Source organism: Monosiga brevicollis, genomic scaffold, assembly GCF_000002865.3.
Source record: "Monosiga brevicollis MX1 MONBRscaffold_12 genomic scaffold, whole genome shotgun sequence".
Classification (NCBI taxonomy): domain Eukaryota; class Choanoflagellata; order Craspedida; family Salpingoecidae; genus Monosiga; species Monosiga brevicollis.
The window spans coordinates 251,441-266,246 of NW_001865049.1; the positions used below are offsets into that span (position 1 = coordinate 251,441).

Consider the following 14,806-nt stretch of genomic DNA (forward strand, 5'->3'; position numbering starts at 1 on the left):
CGAGGTTAAGCTGAGCTGACAAGTTCTGCGAAGTCAGCAACTGGAATGGCAAACGCAGACTCAGATGAGGTTGGTGGCACGCCGTGTCAACAGCAGCCTTGTGACTCAAGGGGGCCTAACCGCTTTTTGCTGCTCCCACGCTTGGCGCTCGCGCTCGAACATGGCCTTTTCCTGTGCGAGTCGCCGGCGCTCAGCCTGCACGGCAGCAGATTGTGTCTCGTGTTCCTGCGATCGTAAATCGCGCATTGCAGGACATGTTGCAAGTCAGAACATGTATGCAACGAAAGGCGCCTCACCCAATACAAGGCCTCGTGGGCATGAACACCAGAGCTGTAGGTGTTGGGAAAATTCACCTGTTGAAGGCGCTCGCGCTCGCGCGTGATGGCTTGTTGAAACTCCTCAGTTTCTTCAATCGGCTGGCCGCCCTGAAGCATCATGTCCTATTCAGCATTGTGGTACAGGGTGAGTTGGCTAGCTTCTCCAAAAGAGCCAAGTATTGGGGCATAGACGGCGCATGAACACGATGGCTCAATCAAACCTCCATCTCTGCAATTTTGGCTGCTAGCTCCTCCTTTTCACGTTGCACGCGCTCCGCCTATGCCGTACCAGCGGCGGTGAGGTTGTCATATGAGGCGAGCACGCGAGTGCAAGGGCAAGGGCGGCGATTGGGCACGGACCATTTCTTGTTGCTTGACAAGTTCGGAGACAATGGCACTCTTTTCGTGATTGGCCCGCTGAGAAAACTGGGCCAGCCGGTCACCCTCGCCATTGGCCATTTGGGCGCTTTGCTGCGTACGAGCACGCTTGCTGTGAGACATTTGAACGCCGGGCCTGCTTTGCGCAGGATCAAAAATCAGAAGGGGGGGGGGGGGGCAAACCTTGGCTAGCTGAGCCTTCAGCCGCTCGATTTCAGTCTTGTAAGAAGAAAGCAGGGCCTGCTCGTCCTTGTCCTCATTGAGAATGGCGTGGTTCTTGACATGCTGAGCGCGACTCGCAAATTTGAGACTGGCCAGGCTCTCCAAATAATTGATGGCGGCCAGGGTCACGGTAGTGATCATCGTGGTCATGCAGTTTCCGCCCAGGCTATCGGAATGCCCCGAGGACCCCAAAGCAAGAACCAAAAAAAGCAGACGCAGTAAATTGGAGGAAAATGAGGAGGAACACAGAAAATCAGGGGGCGACGTGAGCGGCCAAGCGGCGGGTCGAGTGCAAGCAAACACACGTGTTTTGCAGAATGCGCGTCAGCTTTGAATCACGATAGGGGGCATGGCGGTGATGCTTGGAGGTCAGAGATAAAACCACCTGTGACACGCGCCATCGGAGAGACGTGAACCAGTCAATGAGGAGAGCATGCATGCTCGAGGCGGCGACCGGATGATGCCTGGATGAGAGGTCTGGGGAAGCAAAGACACGGCACACCTTGCCAAAGGTGGAGAGGGATGTGTTGATGTTGGCAGTTTCCTTCTGGTGCTTCTCGTTGGAGCTGGCCTCGAATCGCTCGCTGCCTGCCAAGTCCACGAGGTGCTGGGAGACAGTGCTCACGATGAGATGGTATAGAGGGAGCACACCAATGAACCACATGCACGAAGAAAGCTCATCGCGTGGCTCGTCAAAAAGTCATACCAGCTTGCCAATGGTGACGACATTGCCTCCGGCTTTGCCCGCGCGCTGGCTGGAATGTTCGACAACAATGGTAAAGACGGCATGGCTACGGGAAGAGACGCGGTTCATGCTGGTGCTGTTGGTAACGCGTTGATTCTTGCCAGCAGCAAGAAGCTTGTAAACGTCCTCTGCTCGACGGGCCACATGCTCACTCAGTCCCTGCGCAGTAAAAAAGGCACCAGATATACCCACTGGTTAGCCAGGGGGAATAGAGGACACCGGACGGACAAAGAGGTGAAATAGGTCGTGCCTCAACATAGGGTTCGCCATTGCCGCGCTCGCGGATCCGCAAGTTGGCATCACTGCTGGGCTGTAGCAGGTCCGAGATTCTAAACGCACATTGGCCATCAAGCACACCATGGATTCCGTTTGGCACCATGCAAAGGTTAGGCGGGTAAGAGGTCCAACGCACTTTTCGTTGTAAATCTGGAGATAGGAAACGCGCACCAAGTACTGCGAGCCTTCTTGGTGTGCATCCTTGGGTTTGTCGTGGCATTGCATACAGAAAGGGGCAGCAAGTAGATGAGTTTACGGACAACCAGCGTGCCCGCCTCGTGTTCCGGTTGCTGGCCTGCTCGCGAGGTCGGCAGTGATCGGTGAGAGCGAAGAGTCAAGACTCGTACCTGAATATGAGTGAAGATGTCCTGAACAGCACGAGGGATAACACCACGCTGCTCCCCTTCTAGAGCACCCTCGATCCTATGGCGGTTGTAGGGTAGACCAGGGTGGCAGGGGCGGGGACAAACGCTGAGTTTTGATACGAGGGCTGAATCTTTTTTTTTTTTTTCAAGTCGCTTGTGGTTGACTCATTTCCGTCTTGTCCGCGGGCATGATTGCGTGAGAGGGGGGAAGCGGGGGTTGAAGGAATGCATACGTAAAGGTTTTGCCGGTGCCAGTTTGTCCGTATGCAATGACCGAGCCATTGTAGCCCTGAAGCACGGAGGAGACGATTGGGCGGACAGCGGTAGCGTAGAGGTCTGACTGCGATGCAGAGGGTCCAAAGACTCGATCATAGACGAAGCGGTGTTCGGTTGGTGTGGATGACGAGATTGGCCGCTCCCCAGCGTTGAGCTACGCGAAAAAACCCCCACCAATAGAATTAAAAAAAAATCAGTGGAAATTTCCAAGACTTGCAAAACCCGACCAGGAATCATGGCCGAGGCTTGCATTTACGTTGTTGATGGTGAGTGTCTTCTCTGATTCAAGAAGGACGCAGGTTGGGCTGCGCGCGCTTGCTTCACGGGCATTGAGGGGGCGCACGCGCACCGCCACGCGAAAGTTGGTGGCTGCACCGCCACCTACATGGGACATGAAGCAGCGGGCAGAGCACGTCGTTGAAAAGGGGAGGGCTCAGAGCGTCACTTTTATTTGCATGTCGCCTCGGTCCCAAAGAACCAACCTCCTTTTTGATCAAAAAGACTGCCCTGGTGGGCCAAAGCTTGCGAGTCGTTCATGGCGATTGCTGTGGACAGCGAACCGTCATGCCGTCGCCGCAACCAGCATCAGGGACGTCCGAGCCTGGGGGCAAAACACGAGGGCTGGCAGCGAACAAGAGGTCAGACGTATCATTATCCGCGGCGCACCACGGAGGCGTCTCTACCCGACACATCTCCCTCATCCTCCTGCACTTGCACACAGCCACAGGTCGGCAATAATGGCGTGCGAGGGATCTCGGCCTCACCATCAATCAGGATTTCAGGCCTTGTGAGCGCGCCTCCCTGCGTCCCCCGACTTTTGAAGTGCTCGGCGCTCAGAGGGGCTAGCTTGGGCAGGTGGTGGAGGCAGAGAGGATGGATTGGGGGAAGGTTTCGGTAGAGATTGAGGAGAGATTTGAATATAGGGCTTAGTAAAAGTAGCTTTAAATCAGAGAGGGAAATTGTGAGTGTGACGTTGATAGAGGTTGCTTAAAATGCAGAAACCCAGGCAGAGATACACTTGCAGTCCAGAAAACCTGAAACACTTTTGCTGACAACACTGTTATATACGCATATTACAAACTTTTCGAAGATAGTCATTATGTTTAGCACTGACTAGGTGTACAGTTTATGTATTTACTTTGAGGGTTATTGCAGTTTGTTGAACTGCTGTGTGTGCCGTTGTCAACCATCGATTATTTGGATGACAACAGCCATTTGTCAGCAACCACAACATCTGTTGTAAACAAGCTGTCCATTCGCATACAACATCTGTTTCAGAAGGCTGTTCGATTACGACATTTGCTCCAAAAGTCTGACAAAACATCACACTTTGATTGCCACCGAAAGCGCACACAATGTTATGCTTCAACCACCGCTATTACCTAATACTGCGCAATGCCCACACCTCCCTTTGCGATCCTCCAGCTTTTGAATACACCGTGTTTGGTGGCATCATCATACGATCATCATCTGCCCAAACGGCAGCCCGCATAACGTCATCCATCGCCTCTGCCTGCTTCCCCGTCTCGTCTGCTTTTCTGCTTCTGGTTCGCTTTCTGCGCGCCGCGCTCTCCTGACCAGCATTCAGGCACAGCCGCAGCCTTGACCGCACACCATAAAACGAGTATAACCGTCGACACGGTGGAAGGCTCCACAAAAAAGAGGACGTAACCGAATACAAATAAACAAGCTCCACGTGCCTGCAGGCTAAATGGGCAATACTCAAAAGCCTTCGTGACGGACAGTGTTCTTCGAATGGCAGTGCCACCACATGGGGTGGGGGGGATGACCACAAGTTGGCGAGGCATTGGGCTCCAGACCAAGGTATGGGCGGCTGTAGATCGACGACTTTAGCATGACGACCATATCCAACGTATCAATCAATACAAGTTGACGCACCATGAGGGATTGCAACAGTAAGGAAAAGGGCAGAGGTCCTTCGCTGTGCATGAATCAATATCATGCTCTGCCGTCTGCGTGTTCAGAAAGAAAGAAGAGACCTGGGGTGGGATCGAGATCACAGACACCCCTCGCACAGATCCCTTGCCGTTTGCCTCGAGGAATGCGGGATGGATCATCTGTCGTCATTTGAAGCAGCTGCTTCACATTCACATACACATGCACATACACATACACATACACGTACATCAGCTCGCGACGCAAGTCCAAACTCGCGAGGCCACGCTGGAATGACAATCGCCCGCAGGGCGCCGTCTCTCTACCACCCTTGTCCTTCTGGCCTCTGAATGCCCCCTCCTCCGCCGCCTACACATCCGCGCTGCCATGTCGCTGCTGCTCTTGTTATTTTTTTTTTCGACCACAACAACCGGAGCCCACACACACGACTCACCACCCCACACATTCTTCCCTCTCTCTCTCTCTCTCTGAAAATCATTCTCACTCAGTTAAAATCTCTTAAATAGCTTTCGTTTCTCACTATCTGTATTGAACCAATCCCCCCTCCCTCTGGCCTTGCACGTTCTGTCTGTCTCATCTCTTTGCCTCTTACTTCTTCTTCGATTTTTTTTTTTGGATGTTTTGCGAATGACGACACGTTAACACCATTTTGCATTTTATTTTTATTTTTTTATTTTTTGCTCGACCGCACCGTTGTCATTTTCCCACTGTGCAAGAGCCGCGGATCCCCCTCTACTCGCCCCTGTTGACCTGCTCATCGGCTGCTGCTGCCTGCTGGTTGACCCGTCTTGGCTGTCTGGCGTCTGCGGATACATGAACTCGGATTACTGCCTGCCATTTTATCTTGCTTGTCGTTGTACGTTTGCGGGTCCGCCCACCTTGGCTGCCAGTGGTCCCATCAATTTTTTTTTCTTGTGTGTCCTCGAGCCACTCACGCGTGCCTGCACATTTTTCGCCATCGGCGGCCGTCAGAGCTCTTAGCACACTAGGAACTAGTAGCCATGGCAGCCCAACCCACTCCCACCCTGCGCATGCGCAGCCTCATCGCCGCTTCGATCGAGGAACAGAAGAATAAGCCTGAGCTCTCCCAGGTAGGCCCTTCTCACGCTGCCCACACCACATGTGCCGCTCCTGCTCACGTTTGCTTTCACATGACTGGGGCATGCGGTTGATCACAGGTACTGGCCAAGGCAGGCAAGCGTGCCATGGGCGGTGGTGCCGCAGGCGCTGCAGCCATGGGGGTCCAGGTTGTCTCCCTCCTCTGGCTGCGAACCATCATGAACTACCAGGTAAGGCAACTGTCCCCTCCATCTCGATCTCCATTTCAAAGCCAGATCCTGACCAAGTCCAACCCCCGATGCCCTTCCCCTTCTTTTTCAACCTCTGACCTCCTTTCCTTTTTCGAATCTCGCTTGACAGTACCGCAACGGTGGAAGCCTCCGTGCCGTCGTCCGAACCCTCTATGCTGAAGGCGGCGTGCTGCGGTGAGTGCTACTGCCGCGGTGCCCCTGTGCCAAGCCTTGGCTAAAGTGCCATTTGCCGCACCGCCACGGGCTCTTTCTTTGGCTCATGCCACTTGATTTGTTCAGATTCTATCAAGGCCTGCTGCCCGCCTTGGCCCAGGGCCCTCTCGCCCGTTTTGGTGACACGGCCGCCAACGCCGGTACTCTGGCCCTCTTGGACTCATACGAGGTCACGGCTTCCCTGCCGGTGGGCGTCAAGACGGTGGCCGCCTCTGGTGCTGCTGCCTTCTGGCGCGTCTTCCTCATGCCCATCGATACCTGCAAAACCATCATGCAAGTCGAGGGCAAACAGGGTCTTTCCAAGCTTGGCGCCAAGATTCGCGTACGACCCTGTTCCCCTCACGTGCCCAGCGCTTGGCCGCGTTGCCACAACTAGTCAAACCATGCTCGCCCACTCATGGAGCGGCTCTGTGGTCGGCTTGCTTTGAATTTTCGTAGGTCGGTGGACCAGGTGTCCTGTACCACGGTGCCCTGGCTGCCATGTCCGCCACCTTTGCGGGCCACTACCCCTGGTTTGCAACTTTCAACATTCTCCAGGTGTGTCCTCCTGGTGCAGTGCCGACTCTCGCCCACCATCGCACCCTGCTTGTCTTGTGTCTGTCGATATGTGTATGCGCATGTGCGTCTGTTGATACTGGCCTTGATAATGTTTTTTCTCACTACGCATGCCCATGCGCAGGAGTCCATTCCGCAACAAGAAGGTGTTTGGGGCAAGTTTGCCCGCAATGCGGGCATTGGCTTTTGTGCCTCAGTCGTCTCGGATACCGTTTCCAACTCGATTCGCGTCACCAAGGTATGCGATCGTTTGTGAAGTTGATCATCCCGCGCAAGCACAATGTGGAGTTGACACTCATCTCGTAATGACGAAAATTATGGCGCGCCTCTTGATTGTTTTAGGTGGCCAAGCAGGCGGCAACCGAGTCCATCACATACATGCAAGCAGTCAAGGGTGTCATTGCCAAGGACGGCATTGCCGGTCTCATGTTCCGCGGTACGATTGTGCACAACCCTCAGCCTGTGCGCGAGACACCGCTCACGCCTCTCGGTTCATGGTGAATGATTGATGTAGGCCTCCAGACGCGCATCTTGGCCAACGGCCTGCAAGGCATGATGTTCTCAGGTTCGTCGTCGTCAATTCTTGGGGTTTGCTTGACAAGACCGCCTGCCTTGTCCGAGCTTGTATTCATGCCCCGGCCTCATCATTGCAATGCGGCACTCTTTCTCTCCTTTTTCTGTAGTCGTGTGGAAGGCGCTTCAGGAGCAGTATTTCAAGCAAGCTTGAGCAGACCCAGGGATCAGGACTTATAGCTCTAATGACATTGTGTAAGAATATGTTTGTTTCTTCTCAGCCGTGTTTATTAAACGACTGCGTGTGTGTCCGGCCAGGCAGAGCCCCCACGTATCCGGTCCGTTTTTCGTGTCTTGTTTTCTGATTCTTCTTGGAGCAATCGACCCGCAAAGGGAAATGAGCATCGCCGTCGGTTTTGGGACTCGGACAAAAAAAAAAGCAGCCGGGTTGTCAGAATGAATTTAAGCGCGCTCTCATCGATCACGAAAATCGACGCAGTTCATCGAGGGTATCAAGACTTGACTCGAGACAAGCGCAAGGGGACGAAGAACATCAAGCCGAGCTGGTTGTTACAATTCTTGATATCATCTCACATGTCAGTTACATCATATAATATATCAGATGGGGCTGAAGCACAAACTCTGGTTTTGAGCACAGCGCAAAACAAAAGTTTGCAACCTCACAGCCACATGGCACCAGGGAAAGGAAAACACAAAACTAATTGAATGCATGGTGGCTGGGGTCGGGGAATGACGGAGAAGATACAGGGCCCGTGACCCGCAGAGCTCCTCCTCGAGATCGAATTACAGCCTTCATCATAGTTATTATTATTATTACGGTCCAGTTTGCTAGTAGGGGAAGCTTTTTCTTGCTGGTTCTCAGAGGCGTGTCTGTGCGCATCAAACAGGAGCCGGCGCACGGCGGGCAATGGGCTTTACCAGCACGCTAGTTTGGGTTTGGTAGAGATCGGACTTTGGGGCGGGCAGGGTTGTGGCATGTAGGTCTGGGCGAACTTGCGAGGCATGTGTGGGTCGAGTTGAGGTTTGGTGACCGAGCTGGTGAAGTTGCTGGTCTGTCTGTGCGAGGAGTGCTTTGATGTGATCATATTCTTGATAAGCTCGCTCCCAGGATTCTTGCGCCGGGATGGCGAGAAAGGATGTGGCACTTGTGCTGTGCTGGTGGTAGCGCGTCTCGAATTGCAGCAGCATGTGGCGGAGATCCTCGCGCTCGGCGTGCAACATGTCCAAGCGCTGGCAAAGGACATCGACCTGGGATTGGCGTTGTTGGGCTGCGTCGCGTTGTGCTTGCGCAACGGCTTTGAGCACCAAGGCAGCCTTGAGGACGGTGTGGCGTGTATTGAGACGACGGAGTGCGCTGTGGAGGTCAGCAGCTAGGCTGGTGGACTGGGGCAGGGGGGCGGCTTTGTTCACAGCGTCCTCGAAGCAAACACGCTTGAGGGGCGGGGTGGAACTGCCGGCCTCATCGGTCGTGGGTGGGGCATTCTCTTGATCGTTGTGGCCACGCTTGGCGGACATGAGGTGGGAAGGGGAGTCCAGGCAAGTCTTTTGGGACGGAGACGGCCGCTGCACTGTGACCAGGGTGCCCAAGATCCGCGCCAACGGCGCACTGGACGAGGGTGTCGCGCTGGTGCTGTGGGCGTGTAGCGCGTAGGCTTGCAGCGACGCCATCTGGCGGACCACTTGATCGCGATGGTTCATGAGCACTTCCTTCTGCGAGAGCAAATGCAAGGCGAGGAATAGGTGTGAGCATCAGAACGCGAGAGGCTGGCTGATCAATGGTTGACTGGTGCGGCAACATCGATTGAAACAAAACGGTTGTGCTGTCTGATTGCATACCGGAAGCATGGCCACCTTTTCCAAGCACTGTCGAGCTGGCTCGGGCAGCTCGTCGAAGAGAGCACTGGAGTTGATCACGGCCATGGCAGCGAGGACGGGGGGAAGGGTTGTCTGAGCCGGAGAGGTGACTGTGGAAAATGAACTGGTTTATGAATGGCGCCGGCGCTATTTCTCAGGCGGTGGGATGGTTGATGGATGCAGATGCTCGCTGGCAACGGTCAGGGTTGGACAAGGCGAGCTGGTGAAAGGCGTCAATGCAAGGTGGGATGCACTTGGTCTTGTCTGTGACGTGCAAGGCTGACTTGAATGACCAGCGGGCTGGTGTCCTGCTTTTCACTCGGTCGCTCGCGACAACGGGGGTGGGAAACTGCAGCTGAGGTTGACGACCAGCGTGACTCCACGACAACGGGCTCACAGTGCCAACAACCAAAGCGCACGACTTGGAACTGGAACTGGGGCGGGGGGCGAGCGGAGGGGAGTGATGAGTCAGGTGGGGGATGACAGGCAGAAGGATGATTCCCTTGTGACTGGTTGGTGGACAGTGTGATGGAGAGCTAGAGGTTGACCCGGTGACCCCTTTGTCGACTGTCCACAACGGGCTCGGCATATCTGAATGCCAGCAGGACATTTGATGCGTTGACACCAACAGGTGGAGGGCGTCGTGCGTGGGTCAAGCAAGGGGAATGATACGCGCCTGTGCTGGGGCGGGTGCCGTGCAGCGCGGCGGTTGCCTGGTCTGACGCAAATCGGTGACCCTTTGTGACAAGGGCAAGGAAGGCAACCGCTTGGGCGGTGCACGCGCAGGAACGTTGACGGGAAAAGGGACACTTGACACTTGACTGGTTGCCGTGCAAAGCGCCAAGGACACCCGAGTCATACTCCCAGTCACATGACAATCTGCGACGAACGACCAAGATCAACCAGACAACAAGGCTGGCTCGAGGTGAGGTGGGAGTGAGTAGGAGGAGACATGATCACGTAAATGAACGACACTGGCCAGACCCGCACCCCCATCAACGAAGAGGCGAACACGTCAACCGTGCATGCAGGCAATTGAGCAAGCATGCTTGCGGCCATGCGACGACGGCTGGTGGCTGGGGGGACAAAGAGGGTTGTGTAGGGGTCGGGGCTGGTGGTATGCTTGATCGTGAAGCCCGTGGAGCCCGTTGCGTTCTGTGCGTCTGTCTGTGTGGTGATTGGTATGTCAGGCGAACGGTTGTCCCGGTTTACGCGCGGGGGGTGCAGGTGCTTCACCCCTGCCCCAAACGGCCCCCAAGCGGTGGTGGTGGTACAAGGATACAATGTCATCATCGTTCAAAGGTTTCAAAGGGCCAACCAACCGCAAGGGTCGCGGGGCAGCCGGTAGAGTTGTGTCCGCTCCATCACCGCCAGCGCCGTTTTTCTTGTGTGTGTGTGCGTGTGTGTGTGTGTGTGTGTGTGTGTGTGTGTGTGTTCTCCTCCGCCAGTGGTGGGTCATTCATTCCAAGGAAGAGGTAGAAGATTCAAAGCGCCGAGTGGAGTAGATGTGACCGCAGCTGTCGCGCACACGTCAAACTCGCGTTGGACATGAAGATTCCTCCCGTTTGGCTGGGGCTCGCGCACCCCATTGATGGTATGGTAGTGAGCAGGCAGGGTGTGCTGGAGTGGCTTGCCAGGATCAAAGGGGGGTCGGCAAGACTTTGGCAGTGGGGAGCCGTTGGCCCGGTGGGCGAACCCCAGATCGACCGCGCTACGCTTGGCACGCGGGCTGGCATGAAGCTTGTTGCCTCTGACCCAACCCGCGGTGATGGATTGCTCAGCGAGGAGCTCGACCTCTGACCCCTTGCAACCAGCTTCCCGCGCCAATGTTGCCCTCCTGCATACGTGCGTATCTTTGAACGTCACCTGTGGACTCGTCCTCTGCTTGCCCTCGAATAGCAGCAACAAGACTTGTCGTCGTGACCAACATGGGGTGGCCCCGACGCTGTTCCGCGCCATCTCGGAATGGTGATTCTTCCGCGGACAAGAGGTGACCACTCGGCCCTTTCTTACATCCACGAGAGCAACCGTTCCAAAGAGACATGCATGCCATCCAGGCCAACGGGATCCTGCTCAAAAGCAATTTGCAAAGGACAACAGGACATCCCACCGCTCCGTTGCCCGGACTTGATCTCTTGAAGCTTGGTGACACCTCCCACTCCCGTCCTGGTGGGCTTGGGACCCAGATGACCACGATCAATTGGACCAAGTTGTCACGATGGACCCCAGGGAGGGAGTAGGACCAAAAGGCGTCAAGGCTAGACTCTGGAGAGTGGGCCAGCGCAGCGCATATCGACCACTCGTATCCCCGGGGCTAAGCCGGCAACAGGATGTAGCTCCTGACGTTGCTTGGCGGCCACACCTACCCTGCGCACGAATTGCTCGACGAACCTTTGAGCCCCTTTTGAACAACTCTCATTTGGGCGGACATAAATCAGTTGAGTGTCTGATGGCATCAAGGCCGATTGCTCGTCAACGTTGGCAACTTGAAGGCGGATACCAGCGTTCACAAACCCGTACCAGGGCACCCTGCACGAGAACTGTCTTTCTTGCCGCTATTACCCCCTTTGCCTCGAGAACCCGACGAATGAGCATGTCATTATCAAGCCGACAAGATTTGAGAGGTGAAGAAGAAGTCCAAAAAAAAAAAAAAAAGAGTCAAAAAGGCAAGGGTCAAGCGCCTGACCGGCAGTCCAGTGCTTCAGATGCCAATCAGATAGCACAGACCAGATGGATCTCAGCTCCCCCAACCAGTTGCCGAGCAACGTGCCAGCTTGTTTGCGCCTTGTTTGCGCCTTGTTTGCGTGCTTGCTTGCTCACAAAATGTCAGCAAAAGCCAGACCATATCCGTGAAGCACAACGTGAACGGGAACAAACGGCGGTCACGTTGATACCTCGCCTTCATGTCCTCGACATCATGTACGTTGGGCATCTTGTGGAAGCGGACGGACCAATAAAAAGAATGGCCGTTCTCAATCAATTGTCAAGAAGTCAACCATACGCCGACACGTCCACAAACATGTTTGGCGATGACAGTGGCACGGGTGGTGTGGTGGTTGTGGGTGTGGAAGACTGCAATACAATCAGACTACCCATGTAGTGCGTAGTCAGGCTCAAGTTGCCCATACCAGCCACGACTGCCAGGTCATCTGAATCCACTGTGTGGTGATACACAGACCACTCGCCACCTGTGATGTTTGAACTAATTTGAGAATAAGCGACGCGCAGTTGCTTGGCAGCGCCAAAGCCATTCGGGACTGGCACATAAGTGGTGACCGGTCCCACGCCCAACTTGACTTGCTGCGTGCCTTCGATACTTGGATCGGCCCGTTTGTAAACCGTTGCAGGTCGCCCGGTCGTGTAGAGGGTGATAGCTGGCTGCAGCCCGTCATACATGGCCTGTAAATGCAGTGCATCTGCGGATGTCAAAGGCCAATCAATAGCGGACTGATGCGTGATGGCCGACACAAACAAAGCCACTTCGCCTTCCGTGGTATGGGACGTCAGTGTCAAAAACTTGGGAACGGTCTCGCTTGTCTGAGTAAGTGCGAGGGTACTGGTAGTCAGCGGAAGGTGGGGCTTGAATGTACAGTACCGGTTCGCTGGTATCCTGACTTTTCACCGCCATGGCCGATACGACGCCAGTGCCAGGTGTGTCTGTCAGGGTGATGCCTGTTAGCCAGTCCGACCATTCAAGTGTTGACGGGCGCTAAAGTTCCAGATCATCCGTCGGCGTCCCGAGGTGATCATAGTCAGCAGCATAATACACGTGATGATAGGGGTGTTACTTCGATTATGTGGGTCTGTGTTGTCGGCATGCCGGCCCGAAGGGGTGATTATAAGTCAACTATTCGCGTGGTGTGTTTGGTCACGTCCACCTGCTTGGGCATTGTCTCCTAACCCATGGCAGCCGCAAAGGAACCGCCTTTGTCGCTGGTGACGCGCTGATCCAAATACTGGTGAACGGCGCCGTCTGTACCGCCTATGCCACATTGAGACATTCGCTTGAACACATCAAAGACCAGCAGGCCACTGGCACCCGTGCAAGATGCCGAGTCGTCAGTGGAGAACACCTGAGCACTGGCACCAATCGAATCGCCTTCGGATCGCCTAGCTCGGCAAATCCATTGTAACCACGACCCTTGATCGCCCGCTTGCACCAACGCCGCCGGCAAATAGACCTAGTGCATGGGGCCGTGCACCAGTCGGAGGCGTGATACACGGGAATGCGAGTGTTCTCCGAACCCCAACCACGTACGCCGGACAGGTAATACAGGGGTTGCGGTACCGCCGACACAGGCCCGCATACCATGCAAGCCAGAACAGCCAACCACCAGACCGTCATGCTGAACGTCAAATAAAAGGAGGAATGTGTTAGAGCATGTAATTTGGTTTTGGGGTTAATTCGGGCACGTAACAAGATCAATCACAACACACATTTCGACTTCAGTTCAGGGACGCCGTTGGCCAAAATGTCATTCACAGCTGGGCGGATGTGGCGCATAAACTCGATGGTGAGGGACTCATGTTCCTGAGGCAACACCTGCAACAAGATGAAGCAGAGCCGGACCACCCGACCCACAAACTGTGCCCGGGTGGTTGAAATGGCTGTGCGCCGAACCCCGTCGGTCAGGGACGTTAGAATGCCATGAATGATGAGCTGATAGCGGGTGGGAAAGGTGTACATGGTGCCCAGTAGCCGCTCTAGTTGTTGTTGTGAAGGACGGCATTGCGAGACATGACCGATCAAGATGTTGCAGGCGTTCTGACCAGAGCGAATGCAAGGCAGCAGATACCACATTTCAAGTTCTCTGTCAAGCCAGTCTGCCTCCTGAGCCACGCCCGGCACGGTGGAGCCAGGTCCCTGTCCCGGCAATAGCTGATGAAAGTGGGCCTTCACAATGTTGAAGCACGGATCAGCTTGCAGCACGGTTTGAACGAGACTAGGGTCAATGTGTGTACCGTGCACCAGCATGGCTTGGGCTCTGTTCCAGGCCATGGCCATGTCATGATCTCGAGCGTCCAACACGCCATCGGGGTCAACGACGCCATATGCCTGCCGAGCCCAAACGGTCATAGGCATGTAGGCGGCATGGTATTCAACCGTGATTGGCTTGTTGTGACGAGGCGCCAATCGATTGTCCGACTTGTGTTTAAACCTGTACGGCTTGCACCGCCTGCGAGTGGTGTTGAGTGGTGGGTGTCGCTTCAGGGCATCTTGATGGGGAGATGGGTGATCATGACGCTTAGCCGTAAGGCCGTGGGCGTGCATTGTCGTAGAGTCCGTGGTGGCCATGATGGCTTGAGAGATACCGAAAAGTGAAATCCTTGATGTTGATTTGACAGTAAAAAAGTGTTCAGTGGTTTCCACCAAATGCATCTCCAAGAAGCCAGAGGGGACGCCAGTGCGCTGGAATAAAGGTGGAGGAACGCTGGGCACGACAGCAGGCAGGTCACCGGGGCCTGCGTGTACGCATTGAGTTTGTGGGCACGAGTCCGTACACGACTACGTCTTCCTCCTTGGATAAGTAAAATACTATTTTAATCGTCGTCAAGGGTTTGAATAACAAGTACCCGTCACTTCTGTCGTGGCTCTGGGCCAATTTTTTTTTTTTTTTTCTCTCTCTCTCTCTCTCTCTCTCTCTCTCTCTCTCTCTCTCTCTCTCTCTCTCTCTCTCTCGCGCGCGCGCGGTTTGGACTGTGGAGCCGCTCCAATGGCCGGCGTGGACTGCTAGCGCAACCAGGGACTCGAGTGAGAGGGGCCACGGCTGGGCTTGATGCCCACGTACAGGCGCATAGATAACGAACATACGTGCGATTGGACACAAGTATCGGGTGGATCAG

The 14,806-nt window shown here is 54.9% G+C and overlaps 4 protein-coding genes across 4 annotated transcripts; 2 read left to right on the forward strand and 2 right to left on the reverse strand.

Annotated features, from left to right (window-relative positions):
- Positions 1-532: 532 nt before the first annotated feature.
- MONBRDRAFT_25905 (uncharacterized protein) lies at positions 533-2,973 on the reverse strand (the record flags this gene model as incomplete). The annotated part of the gene is made up of 10 exons (XM_001746372.1): positions 533-595; positions 879-1,083; positions 1,223-1,302; positions 1,420-1,524; positions 1,624-1,821; positions 1,919-1,991; positions 2,075-2,115; positions 2,286-2,361; positions 2,537-2,733; positions 2,836-2,973. 10 exons carry the CDS (start codon positions 2,971-2,973, stop codon positions 533-535), a joined length of 1,176 nt encoding a protein of 391 aa, XP_001746424.1.
- A 170-nt stretch (positions 2,974-3,143) lies between these two features.
- MONBRDRAFT_8686 (uncharacterized protein) lies at positions 3,144-4,156 on the forward strand (the record flags this gene model as incomplete). The annotated part of the gene is made up of 2 exons (XM_001746253.1): positions 3,144-3,306; positions 4,005-4,156. 2 exons carry the CDS (start codon positions 3,144-3,146, stop codon positions 4,154-4,156), a joined length of 315 nt encoding a protein of 104 aa, XP_001746305.1.
- Positions 4,157-5,213: 1,057 nt separating this feature from the next.
- On the forward strand, positions 5,214-7,482 carry MONBRDRAFT_37290 (uncharacterized protein). The gene is made up of 10 exons (XM_001746254.1): positions 5,214-5,352; positions 5,469-5,587; positions 5,675-5,785; positions 5,916-5,980; positions 6,086-6,341; positions 6,458-6,556; positions 6,699-6,812; positions 6,917-7,010; positions 7,089-7,139; positions 7,258-7,482. Exons 2-10 carry the CDS (start codon positions 5,498-5,500, stop codon positions 7,299-7,301), a joined length of 924 nt encoding a protein of 307 aa, XP_001746306.1. The 5' UTR covers positions 5,214-5,352; positions 5,469-5,497; the 3' UTR covers positions 7,302-7,482.
- A 505-nt stretch (positions 7,483-7,987) lies between these two features.
- Positions 7,988-14,258, reverse strand: MONBRDRAFT_8688 (uncharacterized protein; the record flags this gene model as incomplete). The annotated part of the gene is made up of 4 exons (XM_001746373.1): positions 7,988-8,818; positions 8,945-9,072; positions 12,091-12,378; positions 13,400-14,258. 4 exons carry the CDS (start codon positions 14,256-14,258, stop codon positions 7,988-7,990), a joined length of 2,106 nt encoding a protein of 701 aa, XP_001746425.1.
- Between the last annotated feature and the right edge of the window lie 548 nt (positions 14,259-14,806).

Excerpts from the sequence above, each read along its gene's own strand:
- MONBRDRAFT_37290 (XM_001746254.1), top strand. The coding sequence starts at position 5,498 with ATGGCAGCCCAACCCACTCCCACCCTGCGCATGCGCAGCCTCATCGCC. Across the intron at positions 6,557-6,698 it reads CAACTTTCAACATTCTCCAG|GAGTCCATTCCGCAACAAGA; the intron begins GTGTGTCCTCCT and ends GCCCATGCGCAG. Across the intron at positions 7,140-7,257 it reads GCAAGGCATGATGTTCTCAG|TCGTGTGGAAGGCGCTTCAG; the intron begins GTTCGTCGTCGT and ends CTTTTTCTGTAG.